This window comes from Orycteropus afer, unplaced genomic scaffold, assembly GCF_000298275.1.
Source record: "Orycteropus afer afer isolate SDZICR_OR568_19922 unplaced genomic scaffold, OryAfe1.0 scaffold00124, whole genome shotgun sequence".
NCBI classification, from domain to species: Eukaryota; Metazoa; Chordata; class Mammalia; order Tubulidentata; family Orycteropodidae; genus Orycteropus; species Orycteropus afer.
In genome coordinates, this window is record NW_006921711.1 from 4,521,273 (window position 1) to 4,548,721 (window position 27,449).

Here is a 27,449-nt window from a genome sequence, read left to right on the forward strand (position 1 = left end):
GTTTACAAGAGGCGACCACTTTGGATATTTAAAGTGACTGAGGGTGCAGCCATTTTGAATGTTTACAAGTGCCAGCCATGTTGAATATTTAAAGTGACAGCATTCTCATTCAGAGTCCAGGGACCTAAGAATAGGATCTGTTTATGAAGGATGGCAGGGACATGTGGGAAGCTGACAACAGGAAAGGAGACAAGTGGTGAGTGGACAAGTGCTGCCAACTAGCAAATAGGGGAGCACAGTATCCAGGTTACGTAGATAACATCCAAACAAAAGAAAGAAAACAAAAATCATGGGAAAGTCATTCCAACATATAATCACCAATTAAATATAAATAAAAAAGTCACAATGTCTCAGAGACAACAGGCTGTCACAGTCCACACAAATAAGCAAGATAAAGAAAGAGAAACAACAGACCAAGAAACAAACCCAGAACACGATCCTGAGGAAGAAGCAGGATTGGAACTCCATAAGAAATTTTAAAAATTATGTTTAGGTACCTTCAACAGATTGAGAGACGGATCAAGGAAAACACTGAAAAAATTGAGGAAAATAGAGAGAAAACCATAGAACAATTTCAAAAGACAATACAAGAACAAAATGAAAAAATAAATAAATAATTAGAAATGATACAAAATCTACACACAGAGATCCAGAAGACTGATACTAACTTTTCAGAAATAGATAACACACTGAATGGGCAAAAGAGTAGAACTGAATCAATGGAAGACAGAATTAGGGAGATGGAAAGCAAATACCTTAATATTTCTTGGAAAGGGATCAATCAGAAAACAGATCAAAACAAAATGAAGAAACCCTTGGTTCATGTGAGATACCATCAAAAAGAACAACATACATGTATTTGGAATTCTAGAACAGAAAGAGATAAATAAAACACAGAGAAAACTGTCAAAAGATTTGTGGGAAGAGAATGTCTCTGGTATGATGAAAGATGAGAATATATCCATTCAGGAAGTCCAACGAACCCCAAACAGGATAGACCCCAAAAGAAAATCATCAAGACATATATATCATCATCAAACTCACCAAAACCAACGACAAAGAAAGAATCATGAAAGCAACACAGGAAAAACAAAAAGTTACCTACAAGGGGCAACCAGTAAGAATAAGCTCAGATTTCTCGACAGAAACCATGCAAGCGAGAAGACAAACAAAAATTTCAAACCAAGAATTACATACCCAGCAATAATGTCCCTCAAATATGATGGTGAAATTAGGACATTTCCAGATAAGCAGAAGTTAAAGGAAAAAGTTAAGGGTTGCCCCTTGTAGATAACTTTTTGTTTTTCCTGTGCAAAACACCGCATAACATGGATGACCTTAGAGGACACTATGCTTAGTGAATTAAGTCAATCATAGAAGGATAAATATTGTATTAGTCAGTTATTGTAAAAACTCAAGGAAAGGTTTATATATGGAAGGAAACTTTCTTTGCTGGTTACCACAGGTAGGAGGGGAGGCAAGGGAACACTGAAAAAAAATGCATTGACCCATGTCACTTTAGTTTTGTATATTTCACTGTACATAAATTGTATTTCAACAAAATATATTTGAAATAAAAATAAGATCTATCCTGAAGTACAATGCTGTCAGTGATAGACTAATATCCAAATGCCCACAAAGAAGGCCAGTTAATACTACTATTATTCACATTTATGCACCAACCACCAAAGCCAAAGATGAGGAAACTGAAGATTTTTACCAACTTCTACAATCTGAAATTGGCCAAACATGCAATCAAGATGTGCTGATTATCACTGACAATTGGAATGTAAAAGTTGGAAACAAAGAAGAATCACCAGTAGTTGGAAAATTTGGTCTTGGTGATAGAGATAATGCTGGAGATCACATGACAGAATTTTGTAAGACTAACAACTTATTCATTGCAAATACCTTTTGTCAACAACACAAGCGACAGCTATACACATGGACTTTGCCAGATGGAGTACACAGAATCAGACTGACTACCATCTGTGGCAACAGGTAATAGAAAAGCTCAATATCTTCAGCCAAAACAAGGCCAGAAGCTGATTGTGGAACAGACCATCAACTGCTCATATGCAAGTTCAAGTTGAAGTTGAAGACAATTAAAACAAGTCCATGAGAGCCAAAATATGACCTGAATATATCCCTCCTGAATTTAGGGACCATCTAACAAATAGATTGTATGCATTGAACACCAATGACTGAAAACCAGAGGAACTGTGGGATGACATCAAGAACATTATCCACGAAGAAAGCAAAAGGTCATTAAAAAGACAGGGAAGGAAGAAAATACCAAAATGGATGAAAAAAGAGACTCTGAAACTTGCCCTTGAATGGAGAGTAGCTAAAGCAAATGGAAGAAATGACAAGATGAAAGAGCTGAACAGAAGATTTCAGAGCAGCTCACGAAGACAAAGCTAATTATTATAATGAAATGTGCAAAGACATGGAGTTGGAAAGCCAAAAGGGAAGAATACACTCAGCATTTGTCCAGCTGAAAGAACTAAAGAAAAAATTATAACCTTGAGTGGCAATATTGAAAGAATCTATGGGCAATATATTGAATGATGCAGGAAACATCAAAAGAAGATGGAAGGAATACAGAGTCACTGTACCAAAAAAGAACTGGTAGCTCTTCATCCATTTCAGGAAGTGGCATATAAACAAGAACCAATGGTACTGAAGAAAGAAGTTGAAGCTGCACTGAAGGGATCAGCAAAAACCAAAGCTCCAGGAATTGACAGAATACCCACTGAGATGTTTCAACAAATTATTGTTGGGCTGGAGGCACTCATTTGGCTATACCAAGAGACTTGGAAGACAGCTACCTGCCAACTGACTGGAAAAGATCCCATTTCAAAGTTTGTACCCATTCCAAAGAAAAGTGATCCCACAGAATGTGGAAATTATCAAACAATATCATTAATGTCTCACGCAAGTAAAATCGTACTGAAGAATTCAAAAACGGTTGCAGCAGTATATTGACAGAGAACCTCCAGAAGTGCAAGCTAGATTCAGAAGAGGACGTGGAAGGAGGGATATCCCTGCTGATGTCAGATGCATATTGGCTAAAAGCAAAGAATAGCAGAAAGATGTTTACTTGTGTTTTATTGACTATGCAAAAGCATTAGATAGTGTAGATCATAACAAATTATTGATAACATTGAGAAGAATGGGAATTCCAGAACACTTAATTGTATTCATGAGGACCTTGTACATAGACCAGGAGGCTGTCATTCGAATTCAACAAGGGGACACTGCATGGTTTAAAATCAAGAAGGTAGTACGTCAGGGTCATGTCCTGTTCTAGTTACCAAGTGTTGCTCTAACAAGAATATGCCACAAATGGGATGGCCTTAACAAACAGAAGTTTATTCTCTTACAGTTCGAGAGGCCAGAAGTCTGAATTCAAAGTGCCAGGCTCTAGGGCCTGGGTGAAAGCCCCTCAACCTTGGGGTCCAGCTCTGCCTCCTGCTCCCAGCCCACTAGAGCTAGAAGCGCTTCTTCACTCAGACACTGCTGGCTGCTGAGGCAGACAAACGCAAGGTTGACAAGTAAAAGGGCACAGTCCCAATGTTACCAAACCACACAGCAGGCCATGTAAGACCATAGTAAGTCCCAAGGTCGGCAGAGCATGGCAGGCTACTGAACAATGAAACGGCTACATGCAGGGTCCCAGCGAGCCATAAACTAAAGACCATTCCCAAAGCTGCTTCTTATACACAGGAAGCAGACCACATACCCAAAGCAGCTACTTAGAGGCTTGGGGTAGATCCCACCATGGAGTTGATTGCCAGTCTCATCATGGGGAATAACTACCACCAGCTGGACAGCCATTCAACCAGGCCCAGCCAAGTTAACACACAAACTGAACTACCACATGTCCTTTCACTATACTCATTCAATCTGTATGCAGAGCAAATAATCTGAGAAGCAGGATTATATGAAGAAAAATGTGGCATCAAGATTGGAGGAAGACTCATTAGCAACCTGCTGTTAATAATGATACACTGACAACATAACTTTGCTTGCTGAAGAAAAGACAAGTTGAAAGAGCTGAACAGAAGATTTCAAAGAGCAGCTCAAGAAGACAAGTCAACTATTGTAATGAAATGTGCAAAGACATGGAGTTCGAAAGCCAAAAGGGAAGAACACACTCAGCATTTCTCCAGCTGAATGAACTGAAGAAAAAATTAAAGCACGAGTGGCAATACTGAAAGATTCAATGGGCAATATATTGAATGATGCAAGAAACATCAAAAGAAGAGGGAAGGAATACACAGTGTCACTGTATCAAAAAGAACTGATTGATCTTCATCCATTTCAGGAGGTGGCATATGATCAAGTGAAAGTGAAGATGACTTGAAGCACTATTTTGGTTACCTAGTGGCCCTCTGACAAGAATATATCACAAATGGGATGGCTTTAACAAACAGGAGTCTGTTCTTACAACTTGGAGGCTTTACATCCAAGTTCAAAGTGCCAGGCTCTAGGAGCTAGATAAAAGCCCCTCAACCTTGGGCTTCAGCTCTGTCTCCTGCTCCCAGTCCACTGAAACTGAAGTCTTTTCTTCACTCACACAGCTGCTAGCTGCTGAGACTGACAAGCCCAAGGTTGACAAATAAAAAGGCATAGTCCTGATGTTACCAAACCACACGGCAGGCCATTAATTCAAGTCCACTGGAAGTCCCAAGGTCAGAAGAGCATGACAGGCTGGTGAACAATGACACGGCTACATGCAGGGTTCAAGTGTGCCATATGCTAGAGACGTTCCCCAAGGCTTCTCCTTATATACAGGAAGCAGATGTGGTCTGCTAAGGCAGACCTAAGGCAACTACTCAGCTGCTCATAATAGATTCCACCATGAAGTTGATTACCAGTCTCATCATGGGTAATACTGCATCCGGGTGCCCAGCCACTCAACCAGGCGCAGCCAAGTTGACACACAAAGTTAACTACCACAAGCACTTACTGATAAAGACTGAAGATTACAGCCTGCATTATGGATTATACCTCAATATAAAGAAAACAGAAATCCTCATAACTGGACCTATAAGCAGCATCACGATAAATGGAGAAAAGACTGAAGTTGTCAAAGACTTCATATTTCTTTGTTCTACAATCAACACCAAAGGAAGCAGCAGTCAAGATATCAGACAACATACTGCATTGGGCAAATCTGTTCCAAAAGACCTCTTTCAAGTACTGAAGAGCAAAGATGTCTCCTTGAAGACTAAAGTGCGCCTGACACAACCCATGGTATTTTTAATTGCCTTTTATGCACATGAGAGCTGGACAATGAATAAGGAAGACCAAAGAAGAGTCGATGCTTTGGAGCTGTGATGTTGGCAATGAATACTGAAAGTACTATGGACCGCTAAAAGAATAAACAAATCTGTCCTGGAAGAAGTGCAGCCCGAATGCTCCTTGGAAGCAAGAATGGCCAGACTTCGCCTCACCTACTTTGGTCCTGCTGTCAGAAAGGACCATTCCATGGAAAACGATATCATGCTTGGTTAAGTGGAGGGTCAACAAAAAAGGGGAAGGTCCTCAACAAAATGGATTGACACAGTGGCTGCAATGAGGGGCTCAGGTATAGCAAGGATCATGGAGCTGGAACATGACCCAACAGTGTTTCTTTCTGCTGTACACAGGGTTGCTATGAGTTGGAGACGACTCAATGGCACCTAACAACAACAACTATCCGCTTGTGGTATTTCCGTTACAGCAGCACTAGATAACTGAGGCAGTCTGAAAAGATACCATCAAGAAAATAAATAGACAACTGACAGAATGGGAAAAACTATTTTGCAAATCATATATTTGATAAATGGTTATATCTAAAATACATAAAGAACTCTTAAACTCAACAAAAAAAATACAAAATCCAATTAAAAATTTGTAAAGGAATTGAAAACAAATTCTTCACACATACAAATGAAAAATAAATACACCAAAAGATGCTGAACATCATTAGTCATTGTGGAAATGGATATCAAAACCACAGTGAGAAACTATTTCACACTTACCAACATGGTTATTATCAAAACAATGGGCAATAAGAAGAGTTGGTGAGTATGTGGAAAAATTTGTACCTTAATACTTTCCTGGTAGAAATGTAAAATGGCATAGCCACTTTTGTAAACAATCTGGCAGTTTCTTAATAGGTTAAAGACAGAGTTATCATAAGATCTAGGAATTCTACTCCTAGATATATACCGAAGAAAAATAAAAATTTTCCATAAAAAATTTTATTCTTAACAGCCAAAAAAGTAGAAACAATGTCAATGTCTACTGACTGATGAATGGGTAAATAAAATGTTATATATTCACATAACAGAAAACAATTTGGCAATAAAAAGAAATGAAGGATTGATACCTGCTAGACCATGAGTGAATTCTGAAAACATTATGCTATGTGAAGAAACTAGACATAAAAGATGTATAATACCATTTATATAAACATCCAGAATAGGTAAATTTACAAAGGCAGGAAATTGGTTGCCTGGAATTGGGAGGTGAGAAAGGAGGAGGAAACGTTAAAGGGTACAAAAATTCTTACTGAGGTGATAAAAATGTTCTAAAATTGATTGTTGGGATGACCATAAATCTGTGAGTATACTGAAAACCACTGAATTTTACAGTTTAAATAATAAATTTTATGGTATGTAAATTATACTTCAGTGAGTCCTTTGTCAAGCACTCTTTAATACCAAATATTGAGATGTTCAATTTAATCACAGGTTAACCTAGTAATTTAATCAAATTTACCAAAAGCTTCTATTAAACAGCATTTGCTAGTCTAGTTTACAACTAAAAATTAAAGAAACTGTATGATATATATTCAGATTTTTCAGTAATCCATATTGGCCTTTCCCTAGTTAATCTTAATGAATCAAGTTTTAATAAACTAAATTCTTCCCTTACAGGATACAATACGGCACATTCCCATGAGGCTATCAACCAAAAATATACTTAGACTACCTGTCCATGGTGAAACAAGCTTAAAAGGAGCTTTCTACTTAGAAGAAAATGGCTCCAATCTATAAAGTTTGCATACTGAAAAGAAACTGAAAAAAGAAAAGTCATCTTTTTTGTAACTTTAACTTATATAAAGTTTTAAACTATCTCATATAAAATGTGTTACATATGGAACAAATCCTCAAAGTTTAAAAAAATTATGTATCACTTTTTTCTTTTCTCTTTTTTTATATACTTGAGCACCTGAACAGTGGCAGAAATAAAATAATGACAAAATAAATTTTTAGTACAAAATAAACCTTAGTTTGAGCTCGTCAAGGACTTCAAATTGACAATAGATTGTGCTAGCTCTCTAACACACTGAAAGGTGTACTGAATAGCAATAAAAGTTCTTTATACAAGAAATTATCATTAATAAATTCAATCATGCAAAAGTACATCAATAAAGGGAAAAAAGAGTGACTGAATTCTGACTTACATATACTATTAAATCAAAATATAGATATAATTTTTTTTTGCACTCTTTTTCCAAAATACCTACTAAATTCATAGTTCTAACTTTAGAAAGTCCTGATACAGGAAGACCTATGATGGGGAAGGGAAAAAGCGAAAAGAAATAATAGAGCTTGGGGCAGGAAGTAAAGCTTAAAATGAGTAATAGAATGAAGCTAAATTGCTATAGATGGCAGCACTGAGCAGGAAATGGATAGTGTAAAAGACACAGGAAGTAAGATGTCAGTAAAAGAAGTTACAAAATAGAAGACAAACAGAAGGCTTCATGAGAGAAAGTGAAAGCCAAGTTACAAATTTGTGTGGTAGAAAGGACCACATTGAGGACCCATTTGGAGAAGAAAGAAAACAAGATGCAGCTGGAAAAATTATCTGGTGAACAGCTGCAACAGCTAGTCCCATGTTAAGTGAAGAAGAAATTCCAGGTAATGTAGCTCCTTTATTGTTATCTTTAATCATCTTCTATCATTTCTAAATGCTGAGGTTCTATATGCTGAGTACCTGAAAAGAGAGACTAAAAAGAAGGGTTCAGAGTCCAGGACATGAGGTCTCTACAAAAGGGGGATTAGAAAACCAAACTCCAAACGCACTGCCACAGAGTCAATTTGAACTGATAGCTACCCTCCCGTTAAGACAGAGTAAAACTGCTCTATAGTGTTTCCAAGGCAATAAACCTTTACAGAAGCAGACTGCCTCATTTTTCTCTTGTGGAGCTGCTGGTGGGCTCAAACCACCAACTTTTTAGCAGGGATTTGGAAGCCACCAAAACAATAGTAATTTATTCATAAAACACAGAATTGTTTTGCACAACTGACACACCCAAAATGCTCTATTTCTCAAGCCTCTCATGAGCACTGTTGCAGCCTGTCATCAATCATAAACCTGAATTCAATTACAAACTAACTCAATATGCCATATGTGTTAAACATGATAGTTAAAATATATATACCAACAAAATGTTTTCAAGCAGAGATTAGAAAGACATTGATTTTAATAATATAAAGGTAGTTATATTTTTTGCAAAGTTATAATAAAACTGAATCAACCTACAGGGGAACAAAATATGACAGTAAAATCAATTCTGCAAAAAGAATTTTAGTACTAGTCATTGGTTTTGTTAGGCATTTCACTGCTAACCAGAAGGCTGGCAGTTCAAACCCACCAGCCACTACTCAGAAGGAAGATTGGGCAATCTACTTCTGTAGTTAGTTAATACTGCCTCAAAAACCCAAGAGTCGCTATGAGTTGGCTCTGGCTTGTAGACAGCGAGTTAGGGGATTTTTTGTTGTAACTAAGCCAAACCCACTGCCATCAATTTGACTGAGACTCACAGTGACCCCGGTTGAGTTTCCAAAGCTGTAAATCTTTACAGAAGTAGATTGCCTCATATTCCTCCTGCAGAGCAGTTGGTGGGTTTCAACCGCTGACCTCCTGGTTAGCAGCCAAATGTCTTACACACTACACCACCAGAGCTCAGACTGTAACTCCTAAACTTCACTGCCGTGGAGTCAGACCCAACTCATAGCGATCCCTCCTTGGATTTCCAAGGCGGTATCACTATAGAAGTAGACTTCTGAGAAGTGGCTGGTGGGTTTGAACCACCAGCCTTCTGTTAGCAGTCAAATCCCTTAGGCACTACACAAAATTTCATTGCACTTAACAATTTTTTTTAATTACTAAACGTATTTACTTCACTGTGAATAAATACAGTGTGAACAAAAGTAAAACAGTTTTAGGTGCAATAAATGAAGCACTTCAAATCTTTAAGGACAGGGACTACATCCCCAAATACAGTGTGAACAAAAAAGTAAAACAGTTTTAGGTGCAATAAATGAAACACTTCAAATCTTTAAGGACAGGGACCACATCCCCAAGAGGGCAAAAAAGAAGACCCTTTTTGGTATGTTACACCAAAACCAGCAAGTAAAATTTTTTTATATCATCCTAAGATTTTGAAAGTTTTATGTTTAATGATGGAAATGAAGAGGACATGAAACTTAAAGCCTTTAAACCTTTTTCGTTATCCTCTTTTTTTACTGGTACAGTAAAATGAAGACAGGAAGAAAATATAAATTCTAAAAAAGTATTTCTTGAGGACTTCCAGGTTTGGAGAGCAATGACAGTCTCCTGATTGGAAAACACCCTACCCATTGTCCCAAAAAAATCACTAAACACAACAGATAAAACAACTAAGGACAGAAACCTTCAGTATTCCTAGGAGACAGAGAATAGGCATCAGATTTCTCAAAGCAAACAGACAAACATACAAAGTATGTTTGTATAAGCAAAATAATATATTCAAGAAACTCAAAAAAGGAGCATGCCAACAATAAATAGAATACTGAGCCAAGCTGTCCTTCAAATATCAAGATCATAGAAAAATAATTCTGAATGTACCTGAACTCAGAGATATCTACACCCCTCTTGATGAATATGCTGGACAATATTCACCTTTTTAAAAAAAAAATCAATAAAATTTTATTGGAACACAACCACCTTCACCCATTATGTACAGTCTATGACTGCTTTCATGCTACAATGGCAAAGTTGTATGGTTGCAACAAAAGCCATCTGGCTCACAAATCCCAAAATATTTACTCCCTGGCCCTTTACAGAAGAGTTCCAGATCCCGTACTAGACTGATCAGTGAGCATTATTCATTAAAAAGAAGATGGGGAACCTCTGGAAAAGGACTAAAGTCAAATAGTTCATATATGTAATTGTAGGCTGAGACTAAAACAAGGGTAATGTTAATTTCCATTAAGAACATATGGGTTGTAATACTCCAAAGTAGATTTTATGCTAAAAAGCACTAAAGAAAATAAAGAACATTTTGTAATATTAAAAGTCACATTCTAGTTTTGGAATGGACAAAGAACATAGATATTGTACTTAAAAGATGTTGTCTGGAGTGATATTACCAAAAATGTCAAGTAGGGAATTCTAAAACTCCATCCCTCCATGAAAGCAACAAATAAGCTGGTAAAAAAATTTTCTGAGCCTTGGAATCAAAATTATAAAAACCAGAGGAATGTTTAACTAAGAAAAAAGCTGCTGTATTTTGGCAAGAGAGCACTATGATGTTTTAACTTATCTACTTACCATCCCCAACTCCCCAGCTCAACAGAAGCCCTAAAGATGGCAACCCACATTCCTAGTGTAAGTTGTTGTAACCAGAGGGAGCAACAGGGACTTCATTCTCAAAGAACTGTGGTTATGTTTTTTTGACCTGTCTGGTGGCTCCCTGAATGACTGGCTCAGGACTTGCCTTTATTTCTTTTGCCTCAGAGCTTCCCCAAAGCAGAAGCAGCTTGCCAGTGCACTTATCAACAACATTTATGGACCTATGTATTAGTCAAAGTCACCTGGGAAGAGGGATAAAAATCAAAACAAAGACAAAAAGAAATTTTGAATGCAGCAAGAGAAAAATGACTCATCACATAGGAAGAGCCACAATAAGATTAAGAGCAGATTTCTCATCAGAAACTATGGAAACCAAGAAGAAGATGAGATGACATATTTAAAGTGTTGGGAAAAAGAAAAGAAAAATAAAAACTGTCAACCAAGAATTCTCTATCTAACAAAACTATTATCCAAAAATGGTATTTTTACAAGGACCAAAAAAAAAAAAAACAGTCGCTGAGGTTGCTGCTTATGTATAACCAAACATCTTATGGGATTATCTCAGTTAATTGGCCAAATAACATGTTTAGTGTTTTTGTTCTACATCATAGTTTATTACGAAGTGCCTGGTATCTTAAATATTTCCAAAGACCATCCAATGCACAATTGGTCTCTATATGCCTGGAGTAAAAGAGGAAGAAAGAGAGTCAGGAATAGGAACAGAATATGGAATGTGTGCCTATTTGCTCCCATGAACAACTGCCTCCTTTGCCATGAGACCATAAAAACTGGATGGTGCCCAGCTACCACAGGAACATTTTGAGAAATGATTCTATACAAGAATCCTGATCAAAAGGGGGAAAATACAGAACAGAATTACGAATTCTAAAGGTTGAATGAACCACAAAACTACTGTCCTGAGATAATCTTTAAATGTTAAGCCAAAAATATCCTCTGGAGTCTTATTAAAACCAAGTAACAGTATACCTTAACTAGTAAAGAATATGTGCCTTAAGCATTATGCTCTTTTAAGAATTATTTATAAGGGATAAAATTGACAAAAGCAACTGAAAAGATTAGATAGGAAACTTAGAGGGCAATGAATTTATCTTAGTAGGGCAGGAGCAACTCAGAAAAGGAGGGTGAGAGCGGTTGTAAACCTCGAAGAATATCATCACTGTCACTGGTGCTTGTAGAAACTGTTCAGCAGGTATATGTTTTGCTGTGCCTATTCTCAACACCACCACCAAAGTGAGTAATTAAAAAAAAAAAAAAAAAAGAAGAAGAAGAAAAAATTAAGACATTCCCACATAAACAAAAACTAAGAAAGTTTATCACTAGAAGACACGCCCAAGAAGAAATGCTGAAGAAAATTATGGTGGTTAAGTTTGTGTGTCAACTTGGTTGGGCAGCTGGATATAGTTACTCCTCATGTTGAGATTGGTAATTAACTCCATGGTGGAGTCTATAGGAGCAGCTGACTAGCTACTTTGGGTATGTGATCTGCTTCCCATATACAAGAAACAGCTTTGGGAATGGTCTCTAGCTTATGGGCTGCTTGAACCCTGCATGTAGACATGTCACTGTTCAGCAGCCTGACGCTCTGCTGACCTTGAGACTTTCAATGGACTTGAATTGATGCCCTGCCTTGTGTTTTGGTAACATGGGGACTTGTGCCTTTTTACTTGTCAACCTTGATTTGTCAGTCTCAGCAGCCAGCAGCTTTCTGAGTAAAGAAAAGCCTTTAGCTCCAGTGGGCCAGGAGCTGGAAGCAGAGCTGAAGCCCAAGGTTGAGGGGCTTTCACCTAGCCCCTAGAGCCTGGCACTTTGAACTTGGACTTCTAGCCTCCTGAACTGTAAGAGAATAACTCCTGTCTGTTCAAGCCATCCCATTTGTACTATTTCTGTTAAGAGTGGTACTAGGTAACCAAAACAGAAATCCTTCAAGCTAAAATGAAAGGACACTAGTTTGTAACTTGAAACCATACAAAGAAATAAAGTACTGGTAAAGGTAGCTACATTAGTGAATATGAAAGCTGGTAATATTGTATTTTTGGTTTATAACTTTTCTCTCCACCCTCAATATGATTTAAAAGCCACATTACACAACAAAGATATGACTTCAGTTAAGAAAAAATTAAGAAAGTGAATATGAAAAAACTGGCATACAATAACTATAATTTATACAACCAAGTGAGAGCTCTCAAATTTTTATTCTAAATCAGTTATCTCTGATTTGTATTTCACATGCAAAAGATCCAGAATTGAGCTCAAATCCAAGTATTTAACAGGAAAGATCATAAGAGAGAAAGTCAAGACATCTGAGTTGTTATACTGTCACCTCTGCTAATATTTCTCAGTATCTGTTCCCAATGTCTCTAGGTCCTGAGTTCCCCATTTGTGAAATGGAAATAATATGACAATATTATAAGAACTTCTATAAATAAAAAAGAAAAAAATTCACTTTAAATCCTTGGTAAGTAAAGTAGCAGTTAAATCCAAAACAGTATCATTATTACTAGTTATCAGTATTCATAAGCAGTTTCATTATTTACCTGATGATGATGGATGTTTCTTATATAACATGAAAAATTCTGGTACAGCTGAAACTTGTCAACATCTTTCTCATTCACCTTTTTGGAGGATACTTTTGCAAGACAGGACTGGATACAAACATGTCTATTTTGGCACCTGTTCAGATATACAAATATTCAACAAACAGTAGTAATAATATGTACTTTAGTGAGGAAGCATCTCATATGGAAACAAGGACAGCAAAGGATGGTTAAGTCAATACCAAAACAGTTTTTTCTTTTTCAAATGCTGCTCCACTATGAATGTTATTGACCCACTATCAGGGAACCCAACTATTTGCCTATTCATGCTAGCATAGGTCCAATTGATCTATGTATATACAACCCAAATCCCCCATAAAATGCCTAAATGAGTTCAGATACCATTTGTAATAGTGTACAAGACCAAAACTATTTACAGGAAATCAAATGAGTTACTCTACCCTATATATCATCTTGTTCTAAGCACTGAGTTACACAGTCACAATTAATAAGCTAAAAAGAAGGGAAAAAAGGAGAACACATTAGACTCTTTTACAAGGTCAAGTTACAAAACTAGACTGAATTTCAGCAACAGATTTATTTATAAAAACATACTTTAGAAGATGGGTAATTCACCTACTTCAAGTTATTCCTGCTAGGGCCATTAAAAAAAAAAAAAAAGAAAAACAGAAGAAGTTATTTCCCTTCAATCTCTCCCTGACAAGCAACAGTAGTCACCTGGATCATCTCCGTCTTTCCTCTCCTCTGCACAGCTCACACAGCTAGTGATATAGAAAGAGAGAGAGGAAGAGCAGACCTGGACCAGAACCCTGTCTTCTCTTCTGCTACACCAAAAGGACAGAGCATATAAAAAAAATTTTGAAGTAATGTCTGTCTTTATTTTTTTTATATTATTATTATTATTTTTAATGATATATAAAATCCACAAGCCCAAGTGGGGTCTAGGTCAAAGAACTTTAATTTCTTATAAACTGGTACTATGAAACCATAGATGAGCAGCACTCCTGAACATTCAAACTACATTTTGAGGTCAGCATTTTCATCCATACCTGATACTACACATTCTCACATCAGTCATTGGTTAAAAAGTAGAAAAGAGCTATTATAAAATTAAGCACATACATCACAATATGTTTAAAGGTAATGCCACCCACTGTAAATGAACATTAATCTCTTTCTAGTATATATTATCTAATGCAGTCATTTTCAAACTCTGTTCATCAGAGCTCTCCACAGAGGTGCCTCAGTGTAAGCAGGATGAGTAGTCAGAGTTCCAGGCTCCCTGCCCAGAATTCAATTAAAGTAACTTTACTTTTATCTGTTTTACATATTAAAGTTCTGTTGCTTGAACAAAAAGTTCTGCTATTAATAAGGAGTCTGAAAAAAAATGGTTTTTAATGAACACTAGTGTTAGCACCAATGTGACCCTTAACAGCATGAGTCCAAAAAGCCGAAAACTCTATAAAAGAGTTACTCACAATTTCCTAATGAAGTCAAGTGTGTCTTTGTCTTTAGCAATCATGTCTGCTAAAATATGCTGCACTCCTGTTTCAATATCCTGAAGTGTTGAAAGTCCTTTAGGAAAAAAGTAAGAGGAAAAAGAAAAACTACAAGATAAGTTTTAAAGTCTATACATAAATCAAATAAACTTCTTCCAGTCAAAGTAAAATCTTAAATTGACAAACTGGAGACAGAAAGCTACCACAGCAATGACTAGTTCCACTCAGAATCAAAAATGAATCTCCAACAGCAATAAAATAGGCCCTTTACATCCTGCCTAACATAGTGGTGAAAAATGCAGCTCTGGAAAAAGCTGCCTTGTCTAATTCTGGTTCCACCATTCAGCAAATGTGTGACACCAGGGGGACATGACTTATCTGTACCTCAGTTTCCTATAAAAAGGGAATAATAACAGTTCCTTCATGGAGTAGTTACAAAGATTAACTGTACTATGGAAAATATGTGTTAACAGAATCATACCCCATAATACATCATTTCATCCCACTCACAAAAATTCTACTTTATAAGCATTTTTATTAATAATCCTACTTTGGCTAAGGAGGCAATTATTCACATTTTCAATGACCCTTTGAATTTCTCAAAACTCAAGAATAATCAAGTACTGCACAAAGTAAGACTCATGATACATCAGTCAACTTCACAACTGAACAGTTTGCGAACAGTACATTAACTCCTTTCCTACTACTTTGGGTTTGCTCATTTACAGTACTGAATCTTGGATATTACAGCTATGATACCTACTTACACAGTGAGAATCTTATATACAATGGCTGTGAAATATAGTTATAGCCCAAGTGCATTCATTTGCATTGTTTCCTTTCATTTCTTTAGTGTTTATTATTCTATTTGGTGTTTTCTTTTTGCATTAAAGGTTGAATTATACAAACACTGGGTATCATTTACAGGTAATCCCCGACTTACAACATATTCTATTTATGATGAACTACACTTGTGACCATTCTTTTTTTTTACATCTTATTATTAGTGATATGTAATGCACAAAATATTTCAATGTGTTATCTGCTGATGTTATCATTTTCAAACGTTCACATGAAGATAAACTATACAGATTTAGTTTTATAAACTAAATCAAAGGCTTCAGTTGTTTGAAAATTTGAACCCAAAAGCTGATAGCTTGCTGAAGTCAAATTAAAGGCAGATATGGGAGGTATCGAGATATTACTATGAAATATGTGAAGGAAAAGGACCATAAAGACAACTCTAAAAAATTCTATGACTAGAAACACCATCCTCATATTCAGGGATAATCCAGATAAACAGCAGTGAAACACTGGCTGACAGTACCAGAAGATGAACCCCTCAAGTGGGAAGGCATTCAAAATACGACCAAGGAAGAGCTGCCTCTTCAAAGTAGAGTCAACCTCAATGACATGCAAGGAAGAAAGCTTTGGGGACCTTCATTTGCTGATGGGATACAACTCAAAATGGAAAGAACCAGCTGCAAACACTCATTAATAATCAGAATATGGAATGTACAAAGCACAAACCTAGGATAACTGGAAGTAACAAAAATGATATGGAATGGATAACAATCAATATCCTAGGCATTAGTGAGCCTGAATGGACTGGTATCGGCCATTTTGACTCAGACAATGATATGGTCTACTATGCCAGGAAAGACAGATTGAAAAGGAATGGTATCATATTCATCATCAAAAAAGAACATTTCAAGATCTATCCTGAAGTCCAATGCAGTCAGTAATAGGCTAATAATATTCATACACCTATAAGCAAGACCAGTTACTACTACTATTATTCAAATTTACACAGCAACCACTAAAGCCAAAGATGAAGAAACTGAAGATTTTACCCACTTCTGCAGTCTGAAATTGACCAAATATGCAATCAAGATGTATTGTTTATTACTGGTGATTGGAATGCAAAACTGGAAACAAAAAGAAGCATCAGTAATTGGAAAATATGGCCTTGATGACAGAAATGAGGCTGGAGATAGAATGATAAAATTTGCAAGACCAATGAACTTGTTCCTTGCAAATACCTATATCAACAACATAAATGGCAACTATAAATGTGCATACTGCCAGATGGAATACCAGGAATCAAATCAACTACATCTGTACAAAGAGGCCATGGAAAACCTCAATAACATCAGTCAAAACAAGGCCAGGAGCTGACTGTGAAAAAGACTATCAATTACTCATACGTGAGTACAAGTTGACGCTGAAGAAAATTTTAAAAGTCTATGAGAGCCAATATTATCAAAATTGATAATATCCCTCCTGAATTCAGAGACCATCTAAAAAATAGATTTGACACTGAACACCCATGACCGAAGACCAGATGAGTTATAGGATGACATCAGGAAGATCATACATGAAGAAAGCAGAAGGTCATTAAAAAGACAAGAAAGGAAGAAAAGACCAAAACATATGTTAGAATAGACTCTGAAACTTGCTCTTGAACAGAGAGAAAACAAATGCAAGAAATGATGAAATAAAAGAGCTGAATGGAAAATTTTAAAGGGCAGCTCTTGACAGGACAAAGTAAAGTATTATAATGAAATGTTCAAAGACCTGGAGTTAGAAAACCAAAAGCAAAGAACACACTCGGCATTTCTCAAGCTGAAAGAACTGAAGAAAAAAAAGTGAAGCCTCCAGTTGCAAAATTGAAAGATTCTATGGGCAAAATATTGAAAAATGCAGGAAGCATCAAAAGAAGATAGAAGGAATACACAGAGTCACTATACCAAAAAGAACTGGTCAATGTTCAGCTATTTCAGGAGGCAGCATATGATCAAGAACCAATGGTACTGAAGAAGTCCAAGCTGCACTGAAGGAATTGGCAAAAACAAGGTCCCAGGAATCAACAGAATAAACGTTCAGATGTTTCAACAAAGTGACACAGCTGGAGGCACATATTTGCTTATACCAAGAAATTTAGAAGGCAGCCACTTGATCAACTGACTGGAAGGGATCCGTATTTGTGCCCATTCCAAAGAAAGGTGATCGAACAGAATGTGGAAATCATCGGACAGTATCATTAATATCATATGCAAGTAAAATTCTGCTGAAGATAATTCCAAGACGGTTGCAGCAGTATACACAAAGGTAACTTCCAGAAGTTCAGGCTGGATTCAGAAAACAACATGGAATGAAGGATAAAACTGCTGATATCAGATGGATTTTGGCTAAAAGAAAAGAATACCAGAAACGTGCTTACCTGTGTTTTATTGACTATGGAAGGGATCATAACAAATTATGAATGACATTGCAAAGAATGGGAATTCCAGAACATTTAACTATACTCAAGAGGAACCTATACACAGACCAAGAGGCTATCATTCAAACAGAACAAGGGGATACTGTGTCATTTAAAATCAGGAAGGATGTACATCAGCGTTGTATCCTTTCATCATACTTATTCAATCTGTATGCTGAGCAAATAATCTGAGAAGCTGGAGTAAATGAAGAAGAACATGACATCAGGATTGGAGGAAGACTCATTAACAACGTGAGATAGACAAGTCTGCTTGCTGAATGTGAGGACGACTTGAAGCTATTACTGATGAAGACTAAAGACTACAGTCTGCAGTATGGATTACACCTCAATAAAAAGAAAACAAAAATCCTCACAACTGGATCAATAAGCAGTATCACGATAAATGAAAAGACTGAAGTTGTCAGGGATTTCATTTTACTTGGATCCACAATCAACACCCATGTAAGCAACAGTCAAGAAATCAGATGTTGCAGTAGGCAAATCTACTGCAAAGACCTCTTTAAAGACCATCTTCAAAGATGTCACTTTGAAAACTAAAGTGCACCTAATCCAAGCCATGGCATTTTCAATCGCCTCATATGCACGGAAAAGCCGAACAATGAATAAGGAAAACAGAAGAGTCGATGCTTCTGAATTTTGTTGGCAAAGAATAATAAAAATGCCATGGACTGCCAGAAGGTCAAACATCTGTCCCAGATGAGGTACAGCCAGAATGCTCCTTAGAGGCAAGAATAGCAAGACTTTGTTTCAGCTACTTTGGTCATGTGATTAGAAGGGCCCTGGAAAAAGACATCATACTTGTAAAGTAGAGGATCAGAGAAAAATGGAAAGACTCTCAGGAGATGGACTGACACAGTGGCTGCAACGAGGAGGTCAAGTACAGCAAGGATTGTGAGGATGGGCAGTGTTTTGTTCTGTCATACAGAGTAGGGTCACAATGAGTCAGAACCAACTCGTTGGCGCCTAACAACAAAGTATGCATGCATGTATATATTAAGTTTGTATGTAATGTTTCCAACCCCTAAAGACAAATAAAGATCAGATTATAAAGATATTGACAAAAAAGAGGAATAATAATGAAAACTAAAAAAAGAGAGAGAAAGATGAATTCAACTTAAGGTCAGAACCAATTTACAACAGAGTTGTCAGAATGGAACCTCGTCAGAAGTAGCGGTCATCTGTATGTTTTTCTGTGATGACAGTATTAACAATTAATGAGTGAAAAAGCAAAAGAGAATAGGTGAACATCCTCATTATGGAAAAATTAAGAGAAAATGTATAACTGGATTGGTATATGCTAACCAATGCAAATTATTTAAGTAATTATTATTTTTAACATTTAAAGAAAAATTTGGCCATTAAGAAGATTTTACTATGAAGGAATTTTCAGAACAGTTTAAACTATCTTTGAGAGGTGCAAGTTTATACATGTAAAGCAATTAGGACAGTGTGACAAATAGTAAGCACAGTCAGTAAATGTTTGTTCTTGTGTTGGCTAACTCCCTAGATCAATCTTTATCTAAGAAAACCATCCAATGTGTACTAATTCTTGGTATAGCAAATACCAAATTTCTCAGAGTATCATTACAAAAAGTTTAATGAGAATACCAGGGTGATAGATAATTCAGTAGTAAAGACGGACTCCCACAACAGAGCAAGAGAATGAAAATAGAAAATTATACACTTTGCTGTAACAAAGGCCCTTTGAAAAGCCCCTCATTTCAGGAGAATACAATTTAGGAATTTTATGTAATTGAAATTATATACTACATCTTTAGAATGGTGTTTTTTATAGTCTGTCGTCCCTAAAATAAAATAACACTAGGTACTTGCTAAAAATGTAAATTCCAAGAGTATGGCAATCTATTGTTTTAAAGAGAATCCCAGCGGATCGTAACACTCATAGTTCTTTTTAAAAAAAAACCAATGCTAGGAAGGTATCCTGAGGTACCTCTGGAGCAGTGGTTCTCAATGGAACACAGAAATTATCAGAACCATTTGCTAAACTCTTTCAGATTACATACCACCTCTCTCAGGCCAACTAAAGAGAAAAAGGATTACAAACCAAAGTCCTATGTGTTCTTAAAGAGTTCCTTCCCCTATCAAAGAGAACTTATCTTTTGGATTTAATACAGCCAAAGATAACAGGAGTTTCCAAAAGTTTAGCATCTCACTGAAATAAGGAGGAAGTAAGGTCCACAGAACCAGGAAACTGTACCCCATTGCCTTGCAGTAAAATCGCTCAAGCTACACATTTTCCGAAGTTCCGTAGCTGTGACAAAGATTAAACACCAACATTTCTTTTCACTTTTTAGCTACACTACGGCTATTACATGCAACAGAGTAATCAGCTGTTCCTCCTGATATACAACATAGGGATATTGTAGATATTGTAGGAAATAGTCCATTTTTGGCACGGAGTAACTTTTTGACTCACTTTCTTTTGACTCACATTTGACTCAAATTCTTACTGGCTTCTGGCAAGCACAAGTAGTGCCTTATATTGGGGTGGGAAAGGGCAAAAAAAAAGTACACTGAAATGTTTGATTTCTTAAATAGTCTATTGAGGAATTAGAAGAATAATGAAAATACTTCTTGATAAAAACAATAACAAAATTAAGAGTGATCATGATGTGTTTAGAATAAAGCATGAAGAAGGCAAAAATGTTTCAAACTGTAAAAAAACAATACTAAGTTGGTTTAGAATTAATTATGACTCTTAGGCTTTTGTGATCAGGATGAAACATAGAAGGAGTAAAGCAAAGTGCTACTGTAACTGTTCAGGGCGCTAACCTATCCTCATTATTAGAAGTATCACCAAGTGTCATCATAACATATTCCAAGAACATCATTTTATATATATATATATACACACACACATATATATATGTATATATAGATACACACACACACATATATATACACATATAAATTATAAATATAATTATAAATTTTATATATATATATATATATATAAATACACACACACACACACATAAAACAATTAAAAGCTCTGCTGGCATAGAGGCACTTGACTGCTAACAAGAAGGCTGGTGGTTCAAACCCACCAGCCACACCTCAGAAGGAAGGATAGGCAATCTGCTTCCATAGTGATAGATCTCAGAAACCCAAGGAGGGATCGCTATGAGTCAGGACCAACTTGATGGCACATAACAACAACAACGGTTATCAAAAACTTAGCCATTTGGGAATCAGCGAGTATGTGAACTAAGGAGATCTTTGTACCAAAAGGGAGAAAGGTTAAAAAAAACAAAAGATGGGGGGGGGGGGTAAAACAACCATAAGGAGTGGGATTTAAAACTCCAACAGTCCATTCTAGTAAACCACACCATGAATACATAGTTCCTAATGCAACTAACCTTAATGCTTGGCTATGTAATTTCACCAGTTGTTAAAATATTAAATGCTGTCTATATAGGGGAAACTACTGATCTATCCCCATTCACAGCAAAGAAGAGTGAAGAAAATCAAAGATACATGGAAACAGAGGAGTTCTGGTAAGATGGCAGAATAGGCAGACAGACTGCACAGATCATCTTCAACAAAGAAAAGGAGAATCAATTAATACAGATACAGAAGATAATCTTGCAGGCATCAGCTTTGAAGGGAAGGATATAGAAGTGGACTAAACTCCACCTAGCAAAAGAACTTGCAGCAAAACACCAGGAAAGGAGACATATGAAGGTGAGGTCTGTCAGCACTTCTGAAGGCATAGACAACTTGGATATTACCATGTGGTGGTGGTGGTGTTGTTATGTGCTGTCGAGTCAGACCTGACTTAATAGTGACCCTTCCTTGGGTTTCCAAGGCAGTATCACTATGGAAGTAGATTGCTCAACCTTCCTTCCGAGGAATGGCTAGTGGGTTTGAACTGCCAGCCTTCTGGTTAGCAGTCAACTGCCTTAGGCACTACACTACCAGAGCTCCTATTGCCAAGTGGTGTTAGGACCTAAGAATTAACCTAAACATCAGCCTTGCAAGCCAAGGGCTACACAGAAGACAGCAGTGGCGGCTGGTGAATAAAAATGGAAGCAGCAAGAGGAAGGTGGGCTGAGCTGTGGATTTTCGCCTATTCGGAGGGCACAGCCATCTGGAATGTTTATAAGCAGTTTGACGATTTTGGATATTTAAAGTGAGAGCATTCTCCCAGATTCCAGGGACTTAGGAAGGGGCTCCAGTTGCCAGGAACCACAAGCACAGTCTGGACACCAACAACGGGAAAGTTAACAAAGATGTAAATACAACAACATCACAATGTCTCAGAGACAACAGACCATCACAGTCCACACAAAGAAGCAAGATAAAGTGGCAAAAACAAGGGAACAGGTTACAGACCCAGAACACATCCCTCAGGAAGAAGCAGCATTGGAACTCCTTGATAACGAATTCAAAGGAATTATGTTTAGGTACCTTCAATGGATTTAGATACAGATCAAGGAAAACAATGAAAAGATCAAGGAAAACAGATAAAACCATAGAATAATTTTGGAAGAAAATACAAGAACAAAATGAAAAATCAGAAATGATACAAAATCTACAGATTGAAATACAGAAGATTAATACTAAATTTTCAGAAATAAATAACACATTGAAGGGGCAAAGAAGAAGAACTGAATCAATGGAAGACAGAATTAACGAGATGGAAGAAATATACCAGAATACTTCTTTGGAAAGGGATCAATCAGAAAAAATATCAAAACAAAATGAAGAAAGCCTAAATCTACTTCCTGGTGATACTGCCTCAGAAACCCAAGGAGGGGTCGCTATGAGTCAGATCTGACTCGACAGCACATAACAACAACATAACAAGGTTCATGGGGGATACCATCAAAAGGAATAACCTAAATGTAATCGGAATTGCAAAACAGGAAGAGAAAAAGAAAACCATTGAGAAAATTGTCCAAGATTTGTTGAAAGAGAACTGCCCTGATATGATGAAAGATGAGAATATATCCATTCAAGAAGTCCAATGAATACCAAACAGGAAAGACCTCAAAATAAAATCATCAAGACACATCATCATCAAACTCATCAAAACCAAAGACAAAGAAAGAATCCTGAAAGCAGCATAGGAAAAACAAAAAGTTACTTACAAGGACAACCAATAAGAATACGCTCTGATTTCTCAGCAGAAGCCATGCAAGCAAGAAAACAATGGGATAGGAGCTCTGGTAGTTTAGTGCCTTAAGGCACTTGACTGCTAACCAGAAGGCTAGCGGTTCAAACCCATCAGCCACTCCTCAGAAGGAAGGTTGGGCAATCTACTTCCATAGTGGTACTGCCTCGGAAACCCAAGGAGGGGTCGCTATGAGTCAGGTCTGACTCGACGGCACATAACAACAACAACAACATATAAAACCCAGAAAGAAAAAAAATTTCCAACCAAGAAATATATACCCGGCAAAACTGTCCCTCAAATATGAGGGTGAAATTAGGAAATTTCCAGATAAGCAAAAATTAAGAGAATTTGTTAAAACCAGACCAACCTTACAAAAGTTACTAAAGAGAGTCCTTTGAACAGAGAACCAACAACAACAAACAAACAACTGACATTAATATACAAGATGACATAATCCAGAAACCAACACAGGTATAGGAGTATCCAAAGTAAAATACACTTAAAAGACTGTAAACAGGGAACCAGAGAGATCAATTGGCAAATTAGGAAACCTACAAAACAAAAAGAGGGCAAAAACAGTGTAGTTAAAGAACTTCTAAATGGTGAGGAAGTCAAGAGAGTTGCAAGACAGAATGAACTATTCTAAACTTGGGAAGAAAATTATAAATCACAGGATAACCTCAAAGAAAAATTATAAACCTTCGTTGTTATTGTTGTTGTTGTTGTTATGTGGTGTCGAGTCAGACCCGACTCACAGCGATCTCTCCTTAGGTTTCCAAGGCAGAATTGCCACAGAAATAGACTGCCCAACCTTCCCTCCTAGGAATGGCTCATGGGTTTGAACTGCCAGCCTTCTGGTTAGTAGTAAGTGCCTTAGGCACTACGCTACCAGAGCTCCTAATAAACATTCACATCCCAAAGAAAGAGAATAACCACAAATATTTAGCAAATACTAAAACAGTATCAATGAAGGAAGTGATAATACAATTCATAGACATAATGAGGGCAGCACAGAAATTATTTGGAACAAAGAAACCAGGAACACCATGAAAAAACACATAACAAAATGACAGCAACTGATTCATACTTGTCAGTAATTAAACTGAAAGCTAATAGATTAAATGCACCACTCAAAAGATGCAGAGTTGCAGAGTGGATAAGAAAATATAACCCATCAATATGCTGTCTACAAGGGATAAACCTTAGAGACAAAGAAAAACATCGACTAAAAATCAAAGTTGGAAAAACATACATCAAAAAAATGGCAACCAAATAAGAGCAGGAGTGGCAGTATTAATTTCTGATCAAACTGACTTTAAAACACAAGCCACCATATGAGGGTTTGAACCACCAACCATGGGTATGGCAGCTGACTGCCCAAAGCCCTGAGGCCATCTCCGGGGATATGAGACAAGAAAAGACATTATATAATGATTAAACGATCAACCAAACATGAAGATATAACCATAATAAATATCTATAGACCCAATGAAAGAGCCCAAATATACATAAATCAGATGTTAAAAGAGTTGAAAAGGCAAATAGATGACTTCACAGATCCAGTGGGAGATGTTAATACATCACTTTCAATGAAAGACAGAACAACTAGAAAGAAATTCAACAAAGATGCAGAAGAGCTAAACAATACAATCCACCAGCTTGACCTTATCGACATCTACAGAGCACTTCACTCAACAACAGCACAATACACATTCTTTCCCAGTGCACCTGGAACATTTTCCATGATAGACCTCATGTAAGGCCATAACGCAAGCCTTAATAAATTTAAACACACTGAAATACTGCAAAGCGGCTCTCAGGTCACAATGCTATCAAATAAGAAATCAACAATAGGATTATCAAAGGAAAAACATCAAACACATGGAAACTGAACAACACCTTCCTTAAGAAAGACTGGGTAAGGAAGAAATAAAAAATGAAATTCAAAAATTCTGTGAATCAAAAGAGAATGAAAACGCAACATACCAAAATCTTTAGGACACAGAAAAAGCACTGATCAGAGGCCAATTTATACCAATAAATGTATGCACACATCAAAAAAGAAAAGCCAAAATCAACACTTTAAACCAACATCTCCAACAATTAGAAAAAGAATAGTAGAAAAGCCTATAGTTGCCACAAGAAAGGAAATAATAAATATTTGAGCAGAAATCAACGAAACAGAAAACAGAAAGATAACAGAAAAAAATAAATAAGACTAGAGATTAGTTTTCTGAAAAAAATAATAAAATTGACAAGCCCCTGGCAAATTAAAAAAAAAAAAAAATCAGAGAGAATACAAATAACACAAACAACAAATGAATGGGTGACATCACAACAGAACCAACTGAAATAAAAAGGGTAATACCAGGAGACTATGAAGAACTGTACTCCAACAAATTTGAAAATCTGGAAGAAATGGACAGATTTCTAGAAACACACCACTTACCTAAACTAACACAGACTGATGTGGAAAACTTGAACAGATCCATAACAAAAGAAGAAATTGAACAAGTCATCAAAAAATTACCAACAAAAAAAAGTCTTGGCCCAGACTGTTTCACCAGAGAATTCTACCAAACATTCAGAGAACTGACAACAATCCTACTCAAACTATTCCAAAACATACAAAAGGATAGAATCCTCCCTAATTCATTTTATGAAGCAAGCAGAACCATAACACCAAGACCAAGCAAAGACATCACTCAAAAGAATATCCCTCACAAATATACATGCAAAAATCTTCAGCAACATTTACATGAGGTAGATACACTCCTTGGAGAGAACAATCATGGGAGAAGAGCTGTTTGTGCACAGAGACACAGCTCAGGGGACAGGAGTGCATAGGAGGGAAGGACACAGGGAAGAGGAAGTGGGAGGGGAGCTATTGCACTGGGGTAAATTGTAGTCAATGTCACGAGACAGCATGTGAAATGCTGTGTGTAAAGTGAATTTGCTCTATAAACTTTCAAACAAATCAAAATTTAAAAAAAAAAGTCTTCAACAAAATCCTAGCCAACAGACTCCAATGACATATCAAGAAAATAATTCATTATGAGCAAGTGGGGTTCCTATCAGGTATGCAAGGATAGTTCAACATGAGAAAAAAACAATGTCATCAACCACATAAATTAAACAAAGGATAAGAACTACATGATCACATCAATCGATGCAGAAAAGGCATTTACTAAAATCCAACACCCAGTCCTGATCAAAACTCTCAGCAAAATAGGAATAGAAGGGCCATTCCTCAACATAATAAAGGGCATTCACGCAAAACCAACAGCCAACATTATTCTCAATGGAGACACTGAAACCATTCCGCTTGCAAACAGGAACCAGACAAGGATGCCCTCTATCACCACTTCTATTGAACATTGTAATGGAAGTCCTAACCAGGGCAATAAGGCAAAAAAATGAAATCAAAGGCATCCAAATTATTGGTAAAGAGGAAGTCAAACTATCCCTATTTGCTGATGATATGATCCTATACCTAGAAAATCAAAGAGACTGTAAAAAATTTACTGGAACTAATTGAGAGATTTAGCAACATGGCAGGATACAAAATCAACATCTAAAAACTTCCAATCCAGATCCCATCAACATTCTTTAAGGACATGGAAAAACCAATCACCAACTTTATATGGAAAGGAAAGAGACCTCGGATAAGCAAAGCACTATTGAAGAAGAAGACAAAGTAGGAGGCCTCACACTGCCAGATCTCAAAACCTACTATACAGCCATAGTAATCAAAACTACCTGGTATTGGTATGACAGACTCATAGACTAATGGAATAGAATTGAGAACCCAGAAATAGATCCATCGACCACCTATCGTCAGCTTATCTTTGACAAAGAGTCGAAATCTATTAAATGGGGAAGAGAATGTTTGTTTAACAAATGATGCTGGCAAAACTGGATATCCATTTGCAGAAAGATGAAACAAGATCTGTACCTCACACCATACACAAACACTAACTCCAGATGGATCAAAGACTTAAATGTGAAACCTAAGATTATAGAGTTCCTCAAGGAAAAACTAGGGGCAAGGATCTCAAAACCTACTATATAGCACCAGTAGTCAAAACTAGCTGGTATTGGTTTAATGACAGATACATGTTGTTGTTGTTGTTATGTGCCGTCGAGTCAAATCCAACTCATAGTGACCCCTCCTTGGGTTTCCGAGGCAGTATCACTACGGAAGTAGGATTGCCCAACCTTCCTTCCGAGGAGTGGCTGGACAGATACATAGACCCATGGAATAGAATTGAGAACCCAGAAATAGATCCATCAACCTATAGTCAGCTGATCTTTCACAAAGGCCCAAAATCCAT

The 27,449-nt window shown here is 36.8% G+C and overlaps 1 protein-coding gene across 1 annotated transcript in view; it reads right to left on the bottom strand.

Moving 5' to 3' along the window:
- The window catches only part of SRBD1 (S1 RNA binding domain 1), a 410,508-nt gene that overhangs the window by 333,679 nt on the left and 49,380 nt on the right, over window positions 1-27,449 (bottom strand). The window contains exons 7-8 of the mRNA XM_042781471.1: window positions 14,672-14,768; window positions 13,173-13,308 (exon numbers count right to left, since the gene is read on the bottom strand). Coding sequence (XP_042637405.1) covers window positions 13,173-13,308; window positions 14,672-14,768 — 233 coding nt within the window. The remainder of the gene's footprint in view (window positions 1-13,172; window positions 13,309-14,671; window positions 14,769-27,449) is intronic.